This window comes from Lytechinus variegatus, chromosome 5 (genome assembly GCF_018143015.1).
Source record: "Lytechinus variegatus isolate NC3 chromosome 5, Lvar_3.0, whole genome shotgun sequence".
Taxonomy (NCBI): Eukaryota; Metazoa; Echinodermata; class Echinoidea; order Temnopleuroida; family Toxopneustidae; genus Lytechinus; species Lytechinus variegatus.
In genome coordinates this window covers 1,850,166-1,876,142 of record NC_054744.1, presented here as the reverse complement: position 1 = coordinate 1,876,142, position 25,977 = coordinate 1,850,166, and the positions used below count along the sequence as shown (strand labels likewise).

General features: G+C 34.8%; 1 protein-coding gene across 2 annotated transcripts; it reads right to left on the bottom strand.

Moving 5' to 3' along the window:
- Nucleotides 1-580: 580 nt before the first annotated feature.
- Nucleotides 581-25,977, bottom strand: LOC121415038 (mitochondrial import inner membrane translocase subunit TIM44-like). Of its 2 annotated transcripts, none has more exons than XM_041608108.1 (15): nt 25,872-25,977; nt 15,941-16,045; nt 15,024-15,119; nt 14,160-14,237; nt 12,582-12,662; nt 11,719-11,859; nt 10,649-10,718; nt 9,504-9,573; nt 8,331-8,416; nt 7,037-7,129; nt 5,956-6,080; nt 5,146-5,196; nt 4,465-4,554; nt 3,731-3,841; nt 581-1,487 (listed from the first exon to the last, which is right to left on the bottom strand). In XM_041608108.1, exons 1-15 carry the CDS (start codon nt 25,902-25,904, stop codon nt 1,368-1,370), a joined length of 1,350 nt encoding a protein of 449 aa, XP_041464042.1. In that variant the 5' UTR covers nt 25,905-25,977; the 3' UTR covers nt 581-1,367. The 2 variants fall into 2 exon arrangements, with proteins under 2 accessions (XP_041464042.1, XP_041464043.1); XM_041608109.1 differs by having other exon boundaries at nt 25,890-25,967.

The following is a 25,977-nucleotide window of genomic DNA, read 5'->3' as shown; positions in this document are numbered from 1 at the left end:
GTAATCAAGCATCACTGAAAATTTTGTGCAAGTTTCAGGTCTCATGATTAAGGTCAAAGGTCATTTAGGGTCAATGAACTTTGGCCGAATCAGGGGTATCTGTTGAATTACCATCATAACTTTGATAGTTTATTGGTCTAGTTCATTAAACTTGGACATTAGAGTAATCAAGTATCACTGAACATCCTGTGCACGTTTCAGGTCACATGACCAAGGTCAAAGGTCAATGAACTTTGGCCGAATTGGGTGTATCTGTTGAATTACCATCATAACTTTGAAAGTTTATGGATCTGATTCATGAAACTTGTACATAAGAGTAATCAAGTATCACTGAATATCCTGTTTGAGTTTCAGGTCACATGATCAAGGTCAAAGGTCATGTAAGGTCAATGAACTTTGGCCATGTTGGGGTTTTTTGGTGAATCTCTGTAAGTTTATTGGTCTAGTTCATAAAAAGTGGACATAAGAGTAACCATGTATCACTGAACATCTTGTGCGAGTTAGAGTAGTATTCAAAGTCAGCACTGCTGCTATATTGAACCGCGTGATGCAGGTGAGACGGCCAGAGGCATTCCACTTGTTTTCTCATTTATGTATTTTAAAAAAAGATCTAAAAATAAGTATGATATGATTTTACATATCAACATATTCCGTTATTTGCGAGGTTGATACGTTCTGCTAAATGATGCTGCACAAACAAATATACCAACCCTGCAAACCACCTCAACTCAGGCACAAGGAGGGGGGGGGTAGAAAGTTTTAGCAAAGAGGAACTTCCTCATAATGATCACGTGTTGACGCCCTCTATGTTCATTGATTTTCATCTAAAATGAAACAGAATTCGGTCAATCACAGAACCTGGCTGAATTGGGTAGAACAATCTGCAATGCTACACTCCTGTATCACATTTTAGTGTCACTCGGCCAACCATATAATTATACTAATTTTAATTTGATAATCTCAATATTTTTGCAGCTGGCACCATCATCATCTTCATCTTGAATAATATTAACGTATGCACTGTAAGATTACTCATGGAAATGTGAAATTTACATGAAGTCACTTTCCTATTTCATTCAGTGTAGAGGATTCCACAACAAGCCATGTTGTAAGGCAAACAATAAGCACCTGTGCATTAATATGTGATCAATCATAATTTTTATGATCTAATGCACAGCTTTCTAATTGTTATGTTCTCCATTGCTGATGTCATGAGGAAACCCCCTATATCATGATCAAATTCAGTTTTGGGAGCTGGTATGTAGCTCACTATATTGACCAATTCTCTGAGGGTGGCTGCATCTGGACCCGTTCTCTGGCTGGGCTGCAAATACTGCATTTGAGGTACAGAAGAAGTCCTATATGACTTAGACCCATTGTTCAGCAGAATGAGCAGACATGTCTAAAAGGCGCCAGGCTGATGAAGGATCTAGGATCTCCTGATCTCGACATAAAACCCAGACGTATGTTACCCTCATCACCTTCTCCTGCAGAGGAACAAACACAAACATGACCAGATTCAAAATCAATTTCTCTTTCTGTTGTTTCCCTTGATAATAATTAGTAAGATTAAGTCTGACCATCTATGAGGAACTGAATTGATAAAAAAGTTACTGGTACAAGAAAGTGTATTTATTTCATAATTGGTGCCAGTAATGCATCCACTGTCGAATCTTTTGAAACACTCCTCAAATCTTTTAAAGCAGTCCTCTTAATTCCATTTCTTGTTCTCTCTCACTGTATTTTGCTACTTATTTTTTCCAATGCGCTTAGAAACTGTTGTATTAAGCGCTATATAAATGTTAATTTTAATGCGCTTAGAAACTGTTGTATTAAGCGCTAAATAAATGTTAATTATTATTATTAATACTGAGGAAAATATGTACATATGTCAGTTGGAGGTAGGCCAGGGTATTTTTACAGGAGGGCTAGACGGCCTCAAGCCGACATAATTTTTCTCTTCTGATAGTTTACATGTGTAGTATATGCTTACTTAAAGAGCAAAGAACTCTCTATTTTCACTTTCTTCCTTTTTTTCCGCTTCCCCCCTTTTTTCCACCTACTTATTGAACAAAATCATAAGGAGAGCAGTTGCACCCTCAGATGAGTGTGGATTAATGTGAAGATTTCATGGTACACCATGTATTCTTTAGGAGGCATCTTTCTATAAGGATGTTCTTGTAGTCTTCAGGGGCCCGTTTCCCAACACCGTCATAAGACTAACTTCTTAGCTAAATCGGAGATAGTGAGCTATTTGTCCGCTAACCGTTTCACGAAGCTCTCTTTACCAAGATCGGGTACAACATCCTCACCAAATATTTATGACACCTCCGAACCTGTCATAACTTCTTTTTTAATGACATAGTGGCATCACATGGGTAGACTATGACATGCAAAAGTGCCGAGAAATTTTAAAATTATGATCTTATACGTAATCAATCATAGAGTTTGAAATTACATCACAAAACAAGTGGGATAATGCATTGAATGATAATTGCAATACAAGGAAACTATAAAAACTGTTGGTAAAACGCCACAAAACCATTCATTTTGAAATAGTAAAATAATTTAATCGATAAAGATTCTACAACGTCAGGTCATCCATAAATTGACTCGTATTTGTTGTTTTCAGACCCCTATTAACATTTGGATAAATTCTATTTCTACTTTATGCATAGAATTTGTCAAATTGTATGTTTCGGTGTCAACGATTTAAAAATTCATGTCAAACTATATTTTGATGATGTTTGGAATCATAAAAGACCGTAGAATTATCATCATTTCACAAAGGAAAATTGTATGTTTCGGTGTCAACGATTTAAAAATTCATGTAAAACTATATTTTGATGTTTGGAATCATAAAAGACCGTAGAATTATCATCATTTCACAAAGGAAACCGTTATGGTTTACTTTCGTAAACTATTAACATTGGATATCCCGGGGGTACCCATCTCAACGTCCACATGTGATTTTTTAGTCATGAATGAATTATTCATAATTTAATTTTCTCAGCAATTGAATACTCCAGACTTCATATTTTAAGTATGTATGATGCATAATTTACCTGTGCTATTATTTTGAAAAGTTGTATTTCCCAATTCATCACAATATTTGCAATTTTGTCATAATTTTTCTTTTTTAAAATTATTTCAAAATTTTTTTACTAAGGCTACGTCTCGTATGCTCTTTTTACCGATAGTATCGACATAAAGGTATTCTAGTTAGGAAGCCTTTCGTGAAACAGGTTTAGTAAGATTGGAACTAACTCCGTGGTTGGTGGATAAAGATATGACTAACTTGTCCAGGTGTTGAGAAACGGGACCCAGAAATCTTCCGCTCATTCTTCTCGAAGACGATAAAAACATACTTGTCAAAATGTCATTTTGGGTGGTTCTATTTAGGACAACACATGCCAACAAAAATACGAATACATGGTGCACTGTGAAATCACATTTATTATTTAATCATCAAGGAAATCTTCTGAAGTTCAATTCAATTCAATTATTTTATTTTCCACTTTCAATTTTATATTTACAATCATGATACAATTGACATAGTAAGATATAATCTCATTTCTTAAATTACAATAGACAATCATCAAATCGAGATATATAAATAATTTGAAAGGGAGGGAGGACCAACTGAAAAGCAGAGCTTGCAAAATGTAGGCCCCCTTACTGTTGTAATTACATGTTACGTGTTAAGTTAGAGAAAAGTAGATGGTCTTACCAAGTCTCCTTCGACTACAACACCCTTAGCATTCCTAACAGCCATAATCTGTTGTGCTACAAAGCTTATCACTAACACAGGACCTTGCTCCATCATCTTACCCATAGAGAGCTGAGAATAAAACAAAATAAATCTAGCTGTTGTAGCAATTCAATGTCAAATAGATTGAAATGTATTGGATGCACTAGATTGGTTTATACATACCAACCACTTATTTGCATGCAAATTAAAAAGAGAGGAAACAAAAATCAGTTTGAGCATTAAAATGCAACTTACATGATGCCATATAATATTAATACGTATTGCTTTGCATTGCTTAGTGCACGTGTTGTGTATTTCGCTCATTTGAGTTGGAATACGCATAAATGGATTGGTCAGAAATTCACCAGCTGCAGATCACTATAATGCATGTAAGGGCCTATATTACTACAAAATGGTCAAAAGTTATCTGGAATCAACAGACTTGTATCAAAGATTTTGAATTTTCAAGGTAATTCTGAAATCATAAGTCTTTATTCAGTATTGTTCATCAGTAATATTGACTGAAATAAATGATGTTAGGTAATAGAGTAAGCTGAATGTGATTAACACATGCAGTTCATGTTTGCCTTTGAATTTTTGAAAATGTCTCAATGTTTATAATTTTTTACCATTTAAGCATGGTTTCAGAAGTTTATGGAAAACTACAAAAATGAGAAAGACATTAACTTAAGATGTAAGAAAAAATTAATTACCTCTACCATGTCAACATCTAATATTTTGGAATCAAACTTGTATCCCATGGCTGTGGCTTGTTTGATTGGTGTAGCTAGCTGATTGTACGGCTGAAAATAAAGCAAAGAACAATATTATTCACTGATGTTCCTGTCGGTTGTTAATTATTATTACTTTTGTTGCATGATTCTATTAAAGTGACTCTGCCTCAGTCAAATATCTTGGGACGACAGAAAAATGTCAGATTTAAGCCCGGCTCACAGTATGCGATTTGTTGCAATGCAATTTTTCATGAAATGGGATTTTGCATTAACTATGAAAGTTCCAAGAAGTAAAATTATTTCATTCAGAGTTTGGCATAATGTCAGGAATACTAAAATCATATTTTTTACTTTGCGGCAAGCCCTGTGTTTGAAGTAAAGTCCAAATCGGCTTTAGCTCTTGAGATGTTATTTCCAGTCCCTTTATATTTCACTTTTTTTAAGCAATAATAATCATATGATTTTATTGGTTCATTTTGATAACATATCATAGAAACAGGTGATAAGTGGGAACTTGAAGCTCAAATTTATTAAAGTGAAATCAATGTTAATTTTTTCCATTAAATCGTGGTAATGTCATTTGGTTTTTTTTTTTGGGGGGGGTTAAAGAAAAATAATACTTAATGATAATTGAGGAACATAGTTAAAAATAATACTCACAGCTTCATAACACCAGTCTTTTAGAATTTCTAGATCTCCTCTTATCATTGCCTGCAGGTAACATAAGGTTCAGAATATCATGTCATCAAATATGGCTGGCATAAGCAAAATAACTCATTTTCATTCCTTTACTTGCAGGTAGTATATAAAAAGATCATGAATGATAATGGCATAACAATAAAATTAAATTGAGTTTCATTAAAACTCCCATAAGCACTGAGCAGAAAGTGAGGAAGTAGTTCAACGGACTGATCACCAACAGTAAGCTCACTCCTACATATCACCTTAAACTTTCTTTGGCAAGGGTATTACAACCCGCGAGACCTTTTACTCCATGATCCAAACAATGATGCATCATCATCTTTCCAATATGCAGACATGAGCTAAATCTGAAGATGATCCCTCAAAAGGCTCTCCATTTATCACCATAAATGGTATATTTTCATCTACGAATGGATGACCTGAAAACTAAATGCCTCCGGCAACCACCTATAGTGGGCCGAGGCATAATTTTTTTTTCTGTGATGGCATTAAAAGCACAAATTCTTCAAGTCTTGAAGGGAAGAAATAAGGAGTTACGTGTATGAAAATGGATGGGGGAATAAGCCCCCTGCTTCTAAAGATCAATGAGATTCAACCTTGTAACAATAACATTATCATGTTAAACAGGGCCCACTGGTTTTCTGAACTGAAGTGGCTATTAAGGTTTAAATATGACACTATTATAAAGTATTATTATTATTAATGATAAAAATGCTTGAATTTATTTCTCAAAGCATTGAAAATGCTATTCAATTCAACTCAACTCACCTCTAGAATGTTTGGTATAATTTCATGCTCACACATTTTAAGAAAGCCTTCCTTGGTAAAAGAAGGATCTATTTTAATGATTTCTGTCAGGACCCCAGACATCTCAGTGGGTGAGAATACTCCTCCTGATAATTGAAAAATATATACATAACTCATTTATTTAATATTTTTACAATTCAGAATTTACATATTGCACAAACTGAATACCTGGCCAATGCAAATTTTGGACCCCCCCCCCCCCCAAAAAAAGTTAACCATACAGCCTTGCAGATAATACATTCCACACTATTATCATGCAAATTTTTAAGGCCTTTGTGGATTGGCAACCAAGATCTCAAGGCCAGCTAACACCCAAAAAGCCCGGCCTGGTTACGGTTAATCTCAGTTTAAGAAATTACACAAGATTATGAAATGTATACATTAAAATACAATCATAATAGTACAAAGTATAGAAAAAAAATTAACTAAATAATAACATTTACTACATAATATTAATAGATATAAGGAATAGCATGGAAGTAGAAAACAGAAATTTCTCGAGTCTGCTCAATAAATCATGACTTTTTTCTAACAACCCAATCGTAATAGTTACTTGTAAAATCCTTAATTTTCATGACGTTTATGATTGGAATATTATCAGCTACAATTTCCATTAAAAAAATAGGATGCATACGAAAATATCTTGGTTATTTTAAAGTTGTATGCACATTTGATCAAAACCCTGGAAAAAGATTTATGTGAAATTTTACCTTGTGAAAATAATTTTGCAATCCAATGCACAATTTAGTTCTTAAACTATGACGAACAATTATTGTTCATATGTTTATGGATTTACAGCTGTCGAATAACTGATAGCTTGTTGAGTCTTTAACAGATCTAGATGCCCTAATCGTGGAATACTCCAAAAGGAATGGAGGATTTGCATACATTGTGTAGAGGAATGACCGATTTAATCCGATGACCAGGGTAATAATATATCTGTAAAGCGCTTAGACGTGTCGTTCCGATGTATTAAGCGTTATATAAAATCGGATTATTATTGTTATTAATCATAATATTATAAATCTCATTGTACTCTTACCTAATAGCTGGCTAACTCTGTCTGTAACAGCTCTTGAAGCACGAACCATAATGTTATCACTTTCATCATAACGCATTTTGAGGTCAAACATCTCTGTAGAAAAAACAAAAAAATAAAGAAGCAGACAAGAAATTAGTTTGAAACTATCCACCTATAAATGATCTCATAAAATCTATACAACATAAAATGGGATTTATTACGGCACATACTTATTACCAGGCCTAATTGTGTGTGTATTTCAATAGCTTTGCACAATAAATAAGAGTCAGATGGTTGCTCAACTCAATGCAGTCAAAATCTATATCTCTGCCATGCCAGGATCAATATAATATCACACATCTAAATACAAATAGTTCACAATAGCGATTAAAACTTAATAAAATAATGCCCTCTTTGTTGCCTTTCAAAGATAATCATGAAATGCACCTTTTTTCTAAAATGTATCTCAATACAATAATATCTAAGTGATTTATTTTCCTTCCATCTAAAAACAGGATGATTTATTTGTTTTGTTTTTTTGTGCTTGTTTTGCTTCTTATTCCTTCCTTTTTAATGCAGTTCTGGTTTTCTTCCCAGGGATACACTTCAACACATTGAGTCCTTCAGGACAGACTGTTAATAGTGAATATTTAGTGCATTCATTTAAATCTGTGCATTATGACTGCTTCCTAGCATTGCTTAGTTTTTTTCTGTATTTTTCTTTCATTTCTTTATTTTGTTTTCAATATTATTGTTAAAAATATTGTTGTTTCCAATCCAATCAAATAGTACTTTGATATGGCGGCTTTTCCTCTAAGTTACAAAGCACTGTAAGTTTGGGCAACTAAATAAGTAAAAAAGATGGAATTTAATAGCTTTCTTTTCAACTGGTCAACAGAGGTCATCTTCACTAAACAGATAGGTGATTCCATAGTTTTGCAGCAACCATAGGGAAGAACATTTTTACCAGCACGTTTCTTGGAAAAATGCTGAATAAGCCAGATTGATGAGAATGAAGGAGTATTACCGACTTGAGAGCGACGACTCCAGTGATTGAAAGTCTTACATTTTTTTAGGAATCATTACATCATTGACATTCTATTAACTGGAATTAATTTAAATTGCAGCTCCTTATCAACAAATAGGTACAAAATAATATATGTTGTGTTCCTATAGCAGTTTGAGGTTTGGCCTTGTGGCTCTGCTTTACAGCATGGCTATAACTGAAACTTGGTTTTCATATCCAGGTGATTCTCTCTTATTTAACTAATCATTCTAAGAAACAAGAAAGAGGATGTTAACAATTACTACTTACTATTAAATACTTGGTTATTTTCACTGAAGTTCTTCCATTGTTGATACCATTTAGAATCCTTGTGTAGTACCACACCAGTTGCATCTCTATAATAGGAAGGAAGTGTGAGAACAATGATTAATAGATGATGTAGAAGAGGTTCATCGTGGCGATGGATTGAGAAGAAAAAATAATCAGTTGTCTCACAGTGGCAGGGGTGTGTGTGGTCACGAATAAAAAGATCTGAAAAAAGCTGAAGAGTATTGAAAAAGGCAAGAAATAGAAAGAGATCCCATACTATTTGTACATAGGAAAGCCAAAATAAGCTGAAATTAAGCTGAAAATTAAAAAAAATCTGAAATCAGCTAAAAATCTGAACTCTCACACCCCTGCAGTGGAAAAAACATTGATTAGTAGATCTTGTAAGTATAAAGTGATTCCTCAATTTCAATGGCTTACCACCAAACTATTGGCTAGTTTGGACATATTATTCTTTTAATAAAACTATGCGAGAGGGGAAGAGGCGACAGAAGCAGACATGGAAGCAGGTGGTGGAGGAGAGTAGGAGGGTTTGGTTAAAGGAGGAGGATGCACTAAATAGAGTAAAGTAGAGGGAGGGGTGAGGGTGATTTCTGTAAGTGCAAGGAGAATCTGACCACCCAAGAAATCTTGGATTTAAAACTAACTACTTCTAGTATGTGTGATACCAAAACATTTGGTCTGATTGTATGTTAAATGATGTGAAATCACACTTTATGTTGGCATGCATATTCACATTAACAAAAGGCCCAGAGGAAGCTGTACATAATTTAAATAACGATCTTTATCCAATTGGCTATCTGATAATAGACTGATAGTTAATCCCAGTTTAATGTCCGGCCATGTTTATTGGGTCAGCACAATGCCCGAAGAAATGTAACTGGAGCTAAATAACTGAAATTTCAATTGACGATTTAAAAGTTCAACAAGTTAAAAGCTCTAAATATTTGGGAGAAGTTATTAACAAGAATTTGCAGTAGGGAAATCATGTTGAAAATGGTAAGAAAAAAGTTGTGACACATATCTGCATTTTGAGAAAAATTTGGCTATACATGTACATTGAGCAAATATGGCACTATTATTCTATATAACTATGTTGCCCAGCAACTTTGACTACTGCATTTCTATTGGGAAGAAAACCTTTATCAAACTTACTCATTGGCTTCAAATGTCTTTGTCATTCCATCTTCTGTATTTAAGCCTTCTGTTCTTTTTCGTAACCGAGCTGAAATAAATTCAAAAGATCTTTGCTGAGATGGAATCTTGTCTTGAATAAGATCGTTGCAGTCTTCACTCCAAGTTGTCCATGAGAATTAATTCCTCGAGGACTTGGATTCAGACACATGAGGACACACTCAGTGTTTAATAACCCAAAAAGATGGTAAGGTTAAGGCATTCAATGCATCATTGAAATCACTGTTTCATATCCCCTTCGTTACAAATCGTTTGTTTCCTCCAAGAGAATGTAAAAATCATTGACTTGCTAAGAAAACAATTTCTCAATAAAATAATAAATATGAATTCCTAAAATATATTAAAATAGTATGTCTAGCAATCGAGCATGGAAATCTTGCTGGAATGCTCTCTAGGGAGTGGAGAAAGAACACATATTTTGTAATATATCTGTAAAGCACTTACAGATGTTGTCACAATGTCGGTGGTGATTTTTTTACCTGATTGCTAAGAGAGCATGAACGCTTGTTAGCAATCAACCAGAGGACTGACAGCTTAAGGTCCTCTCCAAAGGACCTGGTAATGCGGATAAATGCTTTACTAAAGGGCACTAGTGCATCAAGTGAGAATCGAACCTGAGTTACCAAAGTTCAAATCCTTACTCTACCGACTTAGCTTTAAATAAATGTAGGAAAATAGTACTAATGCACACTTTCTGATAAATCATCGCTCCAGGCGCTACATATAAAATAAACAGAAACATGGGACATAATCAAAATCATAAACATAACATAAATATACGGAAAATATTAGGATTTCTCCAATATGCTTGGGTCCACATGACTATAAGCCCGATCTCCATAATGCTTGGTCCGGCTACGCGGAATATCTAGGGTGTTAGATGTGGAAGATCGTATAACGAATAATGGCCCTGCTTCACGACAAGACCTTTGATGTATCGGTGCTGCATCATGGAGGACTTTGAACGCTTATGTTGGGATCTTGTATTCAATTCTTCTTGACACAGGAAGCCAGAGGAGTTATTTTAGAATTGGGGTAATATGTTCACATCAAAAACCTTACAGAAAAGTATATGATATCATTACGATGATGATATAATGACTTACTTGGTGCCCTGTAAGGCCTTGCCTTGGATGTTGTACTCTCATCTATTTCCTCTTTTACTGCCTTAACACTCTGTGAAACAAGTAGGTCATTGAAATAAGATGGTCACTGTGTAAAAATAATGCATTTCACAATGACTAACAACCACTACTTTTTGGATTCCATGTGTCCTTACATATTGATATACATCCCCAAAAAATATTTGTTTATCTATTTATTTATTCATTCATTTATTCTTTCATGCATTACATACACATAAAAACAGACCAGCAGTAAGGGCTGAAAGGTTCAATTTACAATCTCATTACAATGCCAAATTTAAACGACAGTATACAATTATAGCATTAAAGTGTTATCACATTAAATTTTGAAAACAAAGTACTTTGCCGTGAAGTTTACCAAGTACACTCAATCTCTTGTATTCTTGTATGATTAAGGCTTCAATAGCATCTGGATTCATTCATTGCAGATATGTCTTACCTTCTACAAATCAAATTTTACATCACAGCAAAGAATACCTCCTGATTATCACAGAGTGAACGTATGAAAATGGGATCAAATATTCAGGGGAAGATATGCTTTCAGGACATATGGAATAGGTATGTGTTTATGACGACTTTCATTTTAAACAATGGTGATTTTCGAGGTGTAAATATTTTCATTCATTAGCATTAGGTAGTATTCATTTATTTATTTACTTACTTATTTAATCCTTAATTTATTTATTCATTTATTTATTTGTTTATTAATTCATTTCTGCATGTCATGACAATGTACATGGTGTGACCATCACAAAATATAATACATTAAATTTTACAGAAAAAGATGTATAATTATAATCATTTACATAACTGATTATACCAAGGTTGCAGACATGCAGTGGTATGACAACATAAGCAAATGCTTGAGCTGTTGTCACAACTTTGGATATATGAAATACATACATAAATATAAAAAAAATACTAAAAGGACAAGACTAACGATTACACAAAGAAAAAAAATTATTATGTGCCACAACTTTTTACAAAGAAGTTGATGTAATAAAGAAATGTAATGGAAATAAATGTCAAACCTGTGAAATAGTCTTGAATGCAGCACTTTGACTGATTTCCTCTCCTGATTTACTGACCCTCTCTGCAGCACCTTTAGCACTCTTTGAAAGGTCATCAATTCCTTTCTTTACCCATTCCTGCTTCTGAGCTTCTTCTACTCCCTGTATAATATCAACAAACAAGTTGAGAAAAAAAAACTAGGCAGTCATTTCACAATTGATGCATTTCATATTCTAATGGCATTCTACGAAGATGGCAGTTGATGAAGATGGATGTCTTGAATTAGAAAACATAAAGAACTATTTGGATTATTGACTGAAAATTTATGCCTTGGCAATTGCCAGATCAAGAATACACTATACACACATAACTTATGTACCTCAACTGATTTGAAATGGAGGTTTAAATTGCAATTATACTGTTTAAAAGCTACAATAAAAAGATGACAAAAAGCTTTGTCTCAAATAAAAGTTACATTCCAAAAGTTAGGAGAAATAATCAAAGATAGTGACCTGTTTTTACAGACACCAATACAATAACTAAGTCTTATATAAGCACTTTTCATGAAATCCATACCAAAGCAAATATACATACAATAGTCAATTAGAAATTACATTCTGATAAATATTGTACTTGGATTACTTTTTGTATGAAAAAAAATCCAGCAAATCACGTTGGTTGGAGGCATATGAATAATATTGATTCACCACATAAGAAATGAATGTACATTCAGTAACTCAGCTGAATTTCTCCCCCCCCCCATATGAGCTGGATAGCCCTCTTTATCCGAATGGCTGTTCTTCCGAAGAGTCCAGAATGGACATTTTTAGGAGCGCTAATATGGTACAATGATATAACACTCATTCTCCAACTCTCTTCATACCTTCGATACTTTTTCCTTGATGTCATCAAAAGTATGTCTAACTGCTGCTGATCCTCGAGCTGTCTCCTTCTCTAAATTTTCCTATACAATTATACAACAAATGATATTTAATAGCATCAATTACTAACAATAAGTACGTGGAATTTCACTTTCATCTTTCATATAAAATTATAGGGGAAGGTGGGGTAAGTTGAGCATAGGGGCAAGTTGAGCCACCAGCCCCAGGCCAATAATGAATGAGTCAGACATTGTGGTGGTGTCATGTATTGATGACCCATAGCATAACCCCTAACCCTACCACATTGTTTTCAACTTTGAAACAAAAAGTAGTTTTTTAGAGGGAAAAGTATGAATTTCAGCCAAAAAAGTAAAAGAGTGTGAAATAGATAAGTGCTTTATACACACACACGTCTTTAAATATAGTAAAGACATGATAACAACATTGTTAGTCCAGGTATGGATCTTCATTCTTGTCATAGTCTTTTATATGATGGATGCATAATAAATGTGTGGATACAAAATTATCGCACTAAGTTTGGACTGGGGTAAGTTGAGCCAAACAGCATGGGGCAAGTTGAGCCATGGTAATTCTTATGGTAATGTATCTTAAAAAACAAACAAACCATAAAAATCGATTGAAATGCAGCCTGAAAGGAGCAAATTTACATGACTGCTCTGTTCCTTTTAAAGGATGTTAGTATTTATAGAGAATTAGCAAGTGAAAAGACTTTAAACAAGAAATTGACATGCTGGTTCTCCCCCATACATTTTGTACGTAGTTTTTGTGGCTCAACTTACCCCAGACGGTGGCACAACTTACCCCATATATGGGGCAAGTTGAGCCATTTGACATCGGTTTTTTCAAAGGTCACGATGACTTTCAGTGTGGGGGGTAGAAAGTTATATGTAGGTGAAAAACATTTCCCAAGAATCAAATTTAAAGGCAAGGTACTTATTTCTACAATAGTACTAGTCATATCAATTCTAACATGCAAAATGCAAAGTGTCACAACTTACGCCCCCTACCTCTACATACAAGTACATGTATACAGCTTGGAAAATAATTATCAGATTATACTGTAAGGGAGCTTTATAAGTGCTGACTTTGAAAACTATTATGACAAATAATTATTCACAAAAACAACATTCAAATGATAATAAAATATGAGGTTCATTGACCCTAAGTGAACTTTGACCTTGATCATGTGACTTAAGACGACTACGAGACAATCGGTGATTAACCTCATGTCCATGCTTCATGAACTAGATCCATAAGCTTTCAAACTTATGAAGGCATTTCAACAAATACCTCCAGCATTAGTGGTCAAGGTTCATTGACCCTCAATTACCTTTGACCTTAATCATGTGATGCAAGACAAACAGTGATATTTGATTACTCCTATGTCCAAGCTCCATGATCTTGATCCACATACTTTCAAAATTATGACAACATTTCAAAACCTTAACCTTGGTTAAGATTTTAGTGTTGAAGATGCTGCCGCCACTGCCACCATCATACGAGCGACACATATAGTCTCGCTCTGCTATACGGGTGTGACAAAAATCAATCAAACTCACAAATTTCTTTCTTGCTTCTTGTAAGGCATCTGACTGTTCAAGTTTTTCTGCCTCCTCTCTAAACTTCTTGATATTATCCTGTCAAAAAGAGTTATTCAGTGATGGAAATTAAATCACACCTAAATCACACAGCACATAATAAATGAGTATAACATTTTCTTGTCTCTTTAATCCAAAGAAAATTAAGAAATTCTCAATCTGTCATCATCATTGTTTTAAACTATGCCAAGACAATAATGATGTAATTTTTCTTTGAATAACAGATGAAGTTGTGCATAAGACATCACACTAAGTGTTAGATTGAAGAAAAAAAATGGGTTCAGATTCAGGGAAAATTTTTCATTGAATGAAACTTTTTGGAATGATTAAAAAACTTCTGTGAGCTTTACACCTTCCTGTCAAGAAATTGTAGCAGTTGCATTTGCGAAATGAATTTCTTTCATTTGGGTATTGTATTCATTTGTTCATTTCTAGATCAGATTAGATAATTAGAGTAGAAGAATGACATGAATAACCACTATCCAACTCACAAGGAAGACATATCAACAAATAAGACTCAGAATATAGCAAATATTTGGTATTTGATTTTGACCAGCCATAAAAGATATACAAATTATTATTATAAATATAACTTTCATCATTATTATAATTTCTTTCAGATTCCTTTGAAACAAGATATCCTTCATTTACACACACTAACACTTGGGTTGTGATTTTATTGATTTATTTACAAGCTAATTGTGGAACCCTTACCACCACTGGCATTTATCTTTGTCTGTAAGTTCTTAACAGTTTGAAATTAGGTACAATGAATATACAGCGGATATCTTAAATATTTTTATAACTTTAAAATGATTCCAATACCTTCATCTCTTTGTTTTTGTTCATTTCCTGTTTGATGTTATCAATGAAACCAGAAATAAAGCCTTTCCTCTGAGACTGCTGGGCGTAACATCTCGCCTGGATAGAAGATAAACAAAAAACAATATGCTCACCATGATAATGTTATTTTAATATCCTCAGCTTTAGCTGGGTTGCCTAGATTGCACTAAGGCATTTGAGAAATTTCTTCCTACCAGGTATCCATATATTACACCAGGGTGGAGAATGGCAAAGGATGTGAGTGCTGCCAGAGGATTTGAACCCAAGACCCCATGTTCATAGTCCAAAGACTTATCCACTCATCCACAACATATCTAAATTCAATCATAAGCATACAGGTGGAGGTGTAGGGTCTCACAAGGAAAAGTGTTAAGCAACAATATGATTTGTATGCCATTAGATTCTGTGGAATGTTTGAGTGATTTTTTTTTTTCATATGTTATTTCAAATGCAAATTTACACTCTCTTTGTGTCACACAAAAATACAACACTTGATTCACCTGGATGGGGTATAAGTTTGGGCGGTCTGTGGATTACAGATATTGGGTTAACTTTGCCTGATGCCCAGCAACTAATCCATGTGCATCCTGTATCTAAATATTTTTGTGTTACTGCAACAGTTATTTTCATTCTTGTCACTGAAGTGTTTGTTTAATTGATCCTAGTTATATTATAATGATGATAAATTTGAATCAGCAATGCTCATGCTCTCTGGTCAATAACACTAGAATACATGTACCTCCTGAAACTAAAGTGGGCTAAGCATTAACCCCAAGAAATTGGTGGGCTTTGAACACCCCCCCCCCTTCCCCTAGCCTTACCTATTTTGCCTGTTAAGCAAAGTTTTATAGTCTGAAATGTTCATATAGGTATGAATCTGATGCAGTGACATACTGTACCTGAGTTAACCTGACATCCAGCTGGTCATTTATGAATGTGTCTCCATTATGATTGACTGAAGTTAGGAAGGGATGTGGCCTCTGACATCTTGAAACAATGCGAACCTAGTATAAATAAACAAACATCCAGACATAATAAGATGACAAAGCGGATCTACTCCTAATGATTTATATAATTGGTTGTATAAGCACATATCACAGAATTTGTTATGATATCAAACAGACAATCCCAGGGGATAGAGCTACACATTGTTATGGATGCCTGGTGACTGCCCAAAGTGCCACTCTTATTGTCAATGAATATAGTCGAGTCAGAAATGGGGGTTCCCATGCACCATCATGATATATGTTTTAATAGGGTGTCTGGAGAAAAGAATTATTTTTCTTATTTCAAGAAAATGTCACATTTTCTTTGTGAATTCGAAGAGAAATTACCTTCTTACTGACAGAAATGTAATATTTTTGAAAAAAAATCCAATTATTGGCTACAAAAAAGAAGAATGATATTACATGTAGGTCAATTTTCAGCATTTCTCTGCCATAGACTGTGTAGTTAAGAAATGGACACACACAAATCCAAATTTTTAGCTTCCGAGAGCTGTTGTAAATTTATTATTAATGCCAAAAACTTGTCCATAAAGAGTCAAATAGGATTTTTTATGCTCTTTCTGATGGTATGATTTTTATAAAGATTTGGAAACCAGATCACAATGAAAAATTGCGACAAAGTGAAAAAAATTGTGCAAAACAGAAATTTCATTTTCCCATAGAAAACGCATGGGGAAATGGCAATCTCAAATAAGGGTTTGCAATTTATCTCTAAATCCTCATTTAATATGATCATATAAACTTGTCCTTACTGTCAAAAGAAGCCCCTGAATTTACTCTTTCCATACATGCCAAACACAAGTTCATAATCAATTCAGATCACATTTTTCTAGTAGCCTGAACTTCCCAAAAAACATGTGCCATATTTTCCCCTAAATCAGCCTGTTTTATGCTGACACTTTTCAGTGTGGCTTCAGACACCCTAGTTTTAACCAACTTTTTTTGTAATGGTCTGAAGTGTCTATTTAATGAATCTTGATGTTCCCTTTGCAAAACTGTGTGCCATGGGGTCAAAATTGGCAATAAGCCAGTTCGTAGTTCCTTTCTGCGCATGATCAAAAGATTCTACGCATGATCAGAGGAAGGTCATTTGTACTTAAGTGACACGGTGCTTTAAAATTTAATCAGATATTGAGATAATAAGCACCAACTTTGATGTCTTGATTATTCATATATTCTTTTGAATTGTCGTTTTCATTTAGGCCAACATCAACAAAAAACAACAATATTTCAACGAACGACTGGTATTTGAACAGTTTGCAAAGTACATTAAGAAGCGGGCCCCGAGTCCTGAGCGGTAGCCGGTGCCCACTCCTAGTACCAATGAGGTCCAAACATTACATGTATGGACCTCATAGGCGACATCAGTGGAAATGCGGGGTTAGAAATCTTTGACTCACACTATATTTCGATATTATTTGACAAGTACGCGCTTTTTAAACAATTTTTTTTCAAATTATAATTCAGAATTGTTAATAGTTTGATCCCAACAACAATGAAATTAAAGATATTAAGGGAAACTTACATTTTGACGACTTTTTCCTGATTTTCTTGGCAGGTGCTCTTCCCTTCTGACGCACGATCGCAGCTGAATATAGATCAAGTGATACGCGTTCTCGTCACCTGATCGGTTTGTTATTCTTTTCGCCAGACGTTAATAATTATATATTTGATAGTGCTAGTATTCATCGCGAATTTAGGTGAAAGAAATTGAAGTTAAACAGCGCCAGCTTGAATTTTCGACTAACAACGTTTCAAATTTCGCCACCCACTAGCCAGCAATTATCTTTTTCTTTTACCAAAATACTCTCCCCAAAAAGGAAGATTTAAAGAGAAAGAGAATTATGATGGTAGAGAAAACAAAGTACTTTATTTTCCCGCTTTTACTAGCTGTTTAACGCGAATTTCAATCGAATATCAAATGGGGTTTACATTTTTTAAAGTCTATTAATAAAAAAATATTCATTGTCTGGATTTTAGCTCCCCGGTTGAACTCCCATGAAATTTCAATGTTTTTCATGATTACCGAAAATGGTTTAAAATGTTCAAGTTTTTTTATCGGGATAAACAAAGTTTTAGCTCGGTGCGCTGCGCTCGCCTTATTTTATAATGCTGAGATAGCATTTTATGCTGTTAATGAATTCCCACTATGATTTGATTGGTAAGTTCATGAGTGATTAATAAGATTAATTAATTCGTGTCTCTTTTTTTATTAAACAATGTCAGCTTGCGCTTTGAGCACGCAATATTTTGATGAGTAAGATTCTTCTCTTGTATATGCAGTATTTCCACAACTCCAAAATAAATGTCCCGAAACTTAAGCCAAAATTTGTTTGTTTGCTTGAAATTTATTTCTGCGTTCAACATGTTCAACATAATACAACATAATCAATTATTACATAGATTTTACAATTACATGTATATACATTTTAGACACACGTATCATTTACGATCTCTTTCTGAATATAAAAAAAGTATATGAAAAATATTATTTAATTCAATTTCAGAACGCAGGAGACCGTCGTCATGAGCGACTTGCTTGATGTTGACGACGGCCTCAAGGCCGTCGTCAACATCAAGGCCGTCGTCAACATCAAATTTGCTCACGTTCATAAATATTTCCTGGAATTTTCAAGTTTGATTTTAAACAAAAATCGGGCAATAATACAGCGAGCCTAATTTCGGCCTAGGTTGCCCAAATCAAGTTATTTAGCATTATTTTTTGTTCACGTCCTCTTTAAAAAAATCATCTACTAGTATTTCAAATGCCAACGCGGAGCGAGAGCGGAAAATTTTGAGCTACGTAAATGTTACCTGAAATTGATAGTTTCTACGTTTAATTGTTGTTTGGTTGTAATTTTCTGATTTCCCGAAATTTCCTGGAATTTTTTCGTTTCCCGAACCTTTCCTGGAAAAAGCAAAAATTTCATGAACTTGAAATTTTCTGAATTTCGGGAAGAGTGGAAACATTGTGTATGCGAGTGTCATACTACAGAGAGAGGGGGGGGGGGGTCCCTCAGCTACTTGTCCTCGCCAATTCCCCCATTTTCGTCTTGCTCGTGTTTTTTTTTCACCCTTTTTATTAAAAAATTAGAAAGAATTGGGTGTCAAAAAAACACTAGGGGAAATGAGAAGAAGAGGGAGAGAAACATATTGGGATAAGAAAAATTTGTGTCACATAATTATTACATAAGAAAATATTTGTCATAATTTATGAAACTTTACTTTTTACTTGCATGGTGCCTACCCACTTATATATATGAAATCTTAAATTACTTCACCATGGCATCTCACACTAAATGTTTTCACCCTGCTATATAACTTTGAACCTGCTGACAGGGATTACTAATTTAAGGTTAAAGGTTGAATGTTTATCAAACATAATTTTGTTGGGGTCTATGTGTTCGTCATTCATGGTGATATACAATAGAATATTCAGAGGTGTCGATCATGGGGGCGGCAGGGGCGATCGCCCTAGCAATATTGGGGGATATCGTTTTGCCCCCCCCCCCATAATTCAGCATGTGCAAAAATAAAATATGATTGCAATCAATGCAATGACACACAAAAATCAGCAAGCATGATAGCGATACATAACTCGTTCTTTAATCCTGCTCAAAATATCCGCTTATCAGATTGAAATAGAAATATATGAATGATATATATATATATATATAGGTAAGCAAGTAGGTAGTGATATACTGCAATATCTAATAGTGCTCTACTGTGTATAGGACAGGAGTTCTCAAACTACGGCCCGCGGGCCGGATCCGGCCCTTGGAGCTTTTCAATCCGGCCCGTGAGACTTATGATTTCCATAATAACAATATCCACTGATGCAAGCACATCAGGTTGGGGAGCTGTGCGTCATTCAGATAATTCTTTCTCTCAAGGTTTTTGGTCTTCTGGGTTACAAGATTTGCATATCAATGCTCTTGAATTGCTAGCAATAGAACAAGCACTACATACCTTATGTAGCCAATGTCAGGATATCCATATTCGTATTTTCTCTGACAATAGCACTTCGGTCGCTTATGTTAATAAGATGGGAGGTAATGTACCCTTTTTAAATGACATATAGCGTTACGCATTTGGTTTTGGTGCATTAAATAAGGAATTTGGATTTCCGCCTCTCACGTGGCAGGGAAAGATAATTCATTTGCTGATGTCCTTTCAAGGAGGGACATGAACTAGGAATTAAGCCTGCTCCCCTGTATTTTTAATAGCATTATCAATACCACGTTTGCCCCTGACATTGCTTTGTTTGCATCATCTGAAAATAAACAACTTCCAAAATATGCTTCTTGGAAGTACGACCCATTTGCATATATTATTGATGCTTTTCCATTTCGTGGGAATTCTTTTCTCCTTACATTTTTCCATCCTTTTGCCTTATCCCTAGAATCCTTCTCAAACTTCGAGCAGACCAAACAAGACTGGCCCTCGTCATAGCCCCGATGTGGAGAGCACAACCCTGGTTCCCTTCTCTTCTCCACATGCTGGTTGCCCCACCCCTTCTCCCAATAAACTACGTCGCCCCAACAACTATCCAGTAAGTCTGCACCTAGCCGCTTGGATACTCTCGGCAGACAATGGAATGCAGCAGGCATTTCAAAATCAGCTGCCAACTTACTCGCCCGATCTTGGAGACAAGGAACGTCTAAACAATATCAATCTGCATGGAATCAATGGTGTGATTGGTGTTGTAAACAACAAATTGATCCCTGTTCACTTAACTTCCTTGCCCATGAACATTCTTCAGGCAAAGCTTATTCCACAATTAATTCTTACAGATCTGCTTTATCTTCTGCCATTCACCCATTGGGATGCATTCAGTGGGTCAACACCCTTTAGTCGCACGTTTAATGGAAGGGATATTCAATGAAAATCCCCCTAAGCCTAGGTACAGTAGTATGTGGGATGTGTCAATTGTTTTGAACTACATTAAGTCTTTACCCGATAATGAACAATTAACCCTAACACTGTTAAGTAAAAAACTTCTGGCCTTGATGGCCCTTGTTTCCGCCCAGCGGGTTCAGACGTTATTATGTTTAGATATTTCCTCTTCTATATCAAATAATCATGCGGTATTCTACTTGACAGAGTTACAAAGGACAACTTCTACCAAAAACAGTTTAATTAACCAGACTGTTGAATTTAATTCATATCCACATGATAAGAAAGTTTGTGTTATATATCGTCCCTGCTAGAGTATGTGAAACGTACTACCCCTTTAAGGATTGAAAATGGTGAACGCAGACTTTTCTTTTGTGTGAAGCACTGCCTTAGCACCTGGAATATGATTAGCCCACAATTTTTCATTGTGCATAATACGGTGAAACATTTTATGGGTGCTACTTTTATGCTTCATGTATATAAAAATGCCTTATGTATATGCTTAAAATTGCATGGGCTGTTACATTTTGTCTTTATAAAGTGAGATAATTATGAATTTTGCGTTGTTCACAAAGTTTACAAAAAATGCGATTTTAAGATAAAGTGTTAAGAGTTTCGATTAGAGTATCCCCCTTAAAGGACAAGTATAAAAGAATAAAAAGAGAAAAATTCAACAAGCATAACACTTAAAATTTCATCAACATCGAATGTAAAATAAGAAAGTTATGGCATTTTAACAGTTCGTTTCATTTCACAAAACAGTTATATGAACATCTCGGTCGGTGTGCAAATGAGGAACTGATGACATCACTCACTCACTATATCTTTTGTATCTAATTTTATGAAAGATGAAATATTTTTGTTTTCTCGACATTGTCATGTGAAATGAAGTTTCATTTATCCCTGAACACGTGAAATTCCATTATTTTAACATTTTGTGGTTCAGGCAAGGAGGTCCTAAACGTAAATTGAAATATTGTATAATTCCAACAATAAAAAAGTACAGAGATAGTGAGAGAGTGACATCATCGACTCTCTCATTTAGCATGTTTATATAACTATTTTGTTAAAAATAAGGGAAACTTTGAAATGTCATAACTTTTTATTTCAAATCCGATATGGATGAAATTTTCAGCATTTTGCCTGACTGACTTTCTCTATTTGATTAAAATCAACATTTTTCTGAGGTGGACTTGACCTTTTAATAATAAAACATTATTCTATGGTGTTTCTGAAATAAAATGTTTTTAATAATTAATTCCAATTTCGTGGATATGCTGTTATTCTATTCACATTTATTTCCTACTTCATATAGGCCCTAACAGATTATTATTAAAGCATATGTAGGTGAATTATATTTTAGAGTACATTGACACGAACACAAAGATTTAAATGAACTCTGATGTGGACATAATTATGAAGTAAATATATTTTGTGCTGTGATTTCTCTTTTGAATTTTATATTCATGCGTCATTTGGGTTAATCATTTCTTTATGCACATAATTATTTTGCCTCCCCGCATTTCTTTCAATTTCGTACAATGTGTTGTTACTGTCACAATTTGGATTACCTAGCACGTATATCATCGACACTGGATGAAAAGTCTAAATAAAAATTATATTTTTGTAAGGGTTCAGATTAGTTTTCAAGAGGATCTTATGTTATGAAATTTTGCCTAATGTACTCATATTAAAAGAGCAATTATTCTTCTCAACCCAATTTAAAGAAAAGGTGTTTTATTTGCATAATGAGGAAAAAAATGTGTGTAATCATGTTGATGCATATTATTTTTTGATCCAAGCAACACTGTGTCGTTCGTTGTTATGTCTGCGATTTTTTTCCATGTATTTCTAATGTACAAAATACTTTTAAAAATGCTGAGTAATAGTTTAAAGGTCTGTATTATTTTTGCAAATCATTAAAGAGAGCACAATTTGAATTGAAAACTTTGTTTTCATAAATAAAATTGGATTAAAAATAGTGAATTGCAGAAAAGCATTGTTGCTCGAACGCAAGCCATAACAGCAGACCACTGCAACGAAAGAAGCACATGAAATTGACTAACGTGTTTTTATTGTTTGTATTAAGTTGATTGATTACAATGATGATGATGGTGGTTATGGTGATGATGGTGATGGTGGCGGAATAATGATGGTTGTAATGGCCATGATAATGACGTTGATGATGATGATGATGATGACTAGATGTTGTTTTGTTATTTTGTCTTTTAATAAAATAAGTAGTGCAAATTTGAATTCATTAAAACTTTATTATGAAAATAGCATAAACAATGGTATAAGAAATTGGTATGCATTAAGGAAAATCCATTCCTGACCAAAAGAAAATAAAAAAAGTGATAATTGAGTGATGACGTAGGCCTATATATGCGAGCACTTTTCCTTCAAATCGGAAACAATTAATGTTTAAAAAAATAAAGGAAATGTCATTTTCTATAAATACATGCTAATGACATTCACTGTACCTTCAATATATCAATAGAACTTCATATCCGTTCCAAAAAGAAAAAGGTGAGTCATTAGAGATCATTAAAATTGGAAAATATAGAGCATTAGCTCGTTTATGACGACAGAAATCAAGCATACGAAAATTTATTAACTCTAATTTTGTTCAAATAAAATTTCTGATTTTTAATGATTTTTCTTAGTGAGAAAAAAAATTATCAGGGTAAAAAATCCCCTTTCAATTGCAAAACAGTTTCAGTGTGTAACGGTAATTTAAATCATTCACCTGATAACCAGATCTATCCAATAAACAAGATAAGTATCATTAATTCATGCGGGCGCGCAGCGCGTGCTGCAACGTTTAATATATTGCTGTGAAGCGTAAAATAGAATGAATATCATTTAAAATATATATCACAGATAAAATTATACCAGCTCGACGCGCGAGCTAAAAAAATTACGTTTTCCGACTTTTTTTATATCAATAACAAAATGGATATGAAATTAACCGACTTATGCGAGCATACAATTTATATAGACAGGGTCTATCCTATAACCTTTATAATATACAATGTCTTAAGTCATATAAAGAGAAACGCAGATTCTAAGTATTTTTTTATAAACAGGATAACTACATAGACAATTCATTAATTGAAAATTTGGGATTCTTTTCCTAAAATGAATATAAAAGACAATAAAGAACACAATTTATTTTCGGACGAAGCCAGCAAAATTAGGGGACCACCAAAAATTTTGTACAAGCAAAAGAAGGCTTTACAGGGGGTTGGGACCGATAATTTTTGACAAGCAACAACAAAATGTTATCAACAAAAAAATTAGCGCGATCGTCCCCAATCAAATTTAGGGGGCAGGTCCGCCACCCCACCCCCGCTGGTTTTAGAGCGTCAGAGTGCGACTTACCTTCAACCGCTATCACTATCGGTAACATGAAGCAATTGGAACATTTTCCGATTCCATCAGCTTTTCATTTTTTGCAAACAGTCCAACAAACCCCGCTCTTGTAAAACAGGCAGACATTAATTTGCTGAAACGGACAACATCTCAAACTCAGTATTTCTTTTACACGGATACATACAATCTCACCAACCCCAATACTTTTTTCACTATTTTCTCCTCCCTTAAATTTTCTATTAATTTTTTTATTTGCTTGCTCTCTTTTTACTCTCTTTTCTTCTTTCTCTACCTCCTTTCTGTCCTATTTTCTCTTCGATTTTTTTTCTCGTCTCATCGCTTTTCCTAATCCCCAGCCCCCGGCGGCCGCGCAAATTAACCGACAAAATCCAGAATAGTGGGAGAAAAGGGGCGAAAGGGCAGAAAATTCTGCCCAAAGGGGGGGCCAGGGGCTAGAAAAAGGTTTATCACCCCATAGTCAGGTCGTCTGGTGCAAAATACATGTTTCATTCAAATTTAGATTTATGTATATTTCTTTCAATAATAAAATACCAAAAATAGTAGGGGATATTTGATATTGTACCCCCTACAATTTTTATAAAGAGACGCATCTCCTTGGGCATTTAGGCCATGGAGGGGGATTAAGTGGCGAACCGTGACCCGGAGGAGAGAAAGCATGGGGGGCACAGCATTTCACAGACATTGCTGTCCCCCCCCCCAACGCTTTGTCTCGTCCGGGTCACGGTCCGCTACGGGGGGATTACTTGTACCTCCCTTCATTTTAGTGACGGCCGTGATTCTAGGTCGGAATCATAATTATTTTGGAAGAGTGTAATACACTCATAGAGATGTATACGCTCGATCTCATACCTGACGTAGACGGCGCTATTCAACAAATGCACAATCTCCAATATAAAAAATAGAACAGAAAGAACGCCTTGAACACAGGCCAAAATGCCTAACGATTTCTCCGCGGCATTAACAACTATCGTAAAGGGCGCTCCATTTATAAATAAAGATGCATGACTAGCCTGTCTATGGCGACTGAATTTACCGCAACTATTTGCCAAGAATTGTGAGAAGTGGTCTGGAAATGCAACAAAAGAACCGGTGAGTACCGATTAAACATTATTTTACTATTCACACCTATCTTATAAATGGGTACAATTAAAAAAAAAATCTTATAAATCACTTAGTTCTAAGCTAGGGCGGCCCAAACGCGCGTTAGTGGAGTCTCAGTTTTTTAACACGGGTAAGTATTGGGGTGTCGCCTAGAGTGCCGGTACCCTTCGGCCTCGCTGCCGCTGGCTCAGGCACGAAATCTGGCCGGCAAATTACCAACAGAGATATCAGTACATGGGACAATGTTAAGGAATAATTCCACCCTCCGCGTGCGACCAATTTCAGGGATCAAGTACCAGAACTCAACATTATTCTTCAAAATCCCTTTAGTAAAACGTTAATATAGACCAATCGTGCTCTTTTCCCATATAAATATGAAACTTTTTTGGACGAAATTTAACAGAAATACCAAATGCAAGAGACGACTTACCTGGCGGCTCAATCTTACCATGGACGCAGACATGTTGGATAATGACGCAATGGACCCGTATGCCTGGAATAAAATGACGTCATTTGATGCAGAGAATTTCTGAAAA

What these genes read in the sequence shown, in the direction of transcription:
- LOC121415038 (XM_041608108.1), bottom strand. Translation starts at nt 25,904, where the DNA reads ATGTCTGCGTCCATGGTAAGATTGAGCCGCCAG. An exon ending in AAGAAGCAAGAAAGAAATTT is followed by an intron (nt 12,663 to 14,159) that starts GTGAGTTTGATT and finishes ATAATTGTATAG; the next exon opens with GAAAATTTAGAGAAGGAGAC. An exon ending in AAGGCCTTACAGGGCACCAA is followed by an intron (nt 9,574 to 10,648) that starts GTAAGTCATTAT and finishes AATTTATTTCAG; the next exon opens with CTCGGTTACGAAAAAGAACA.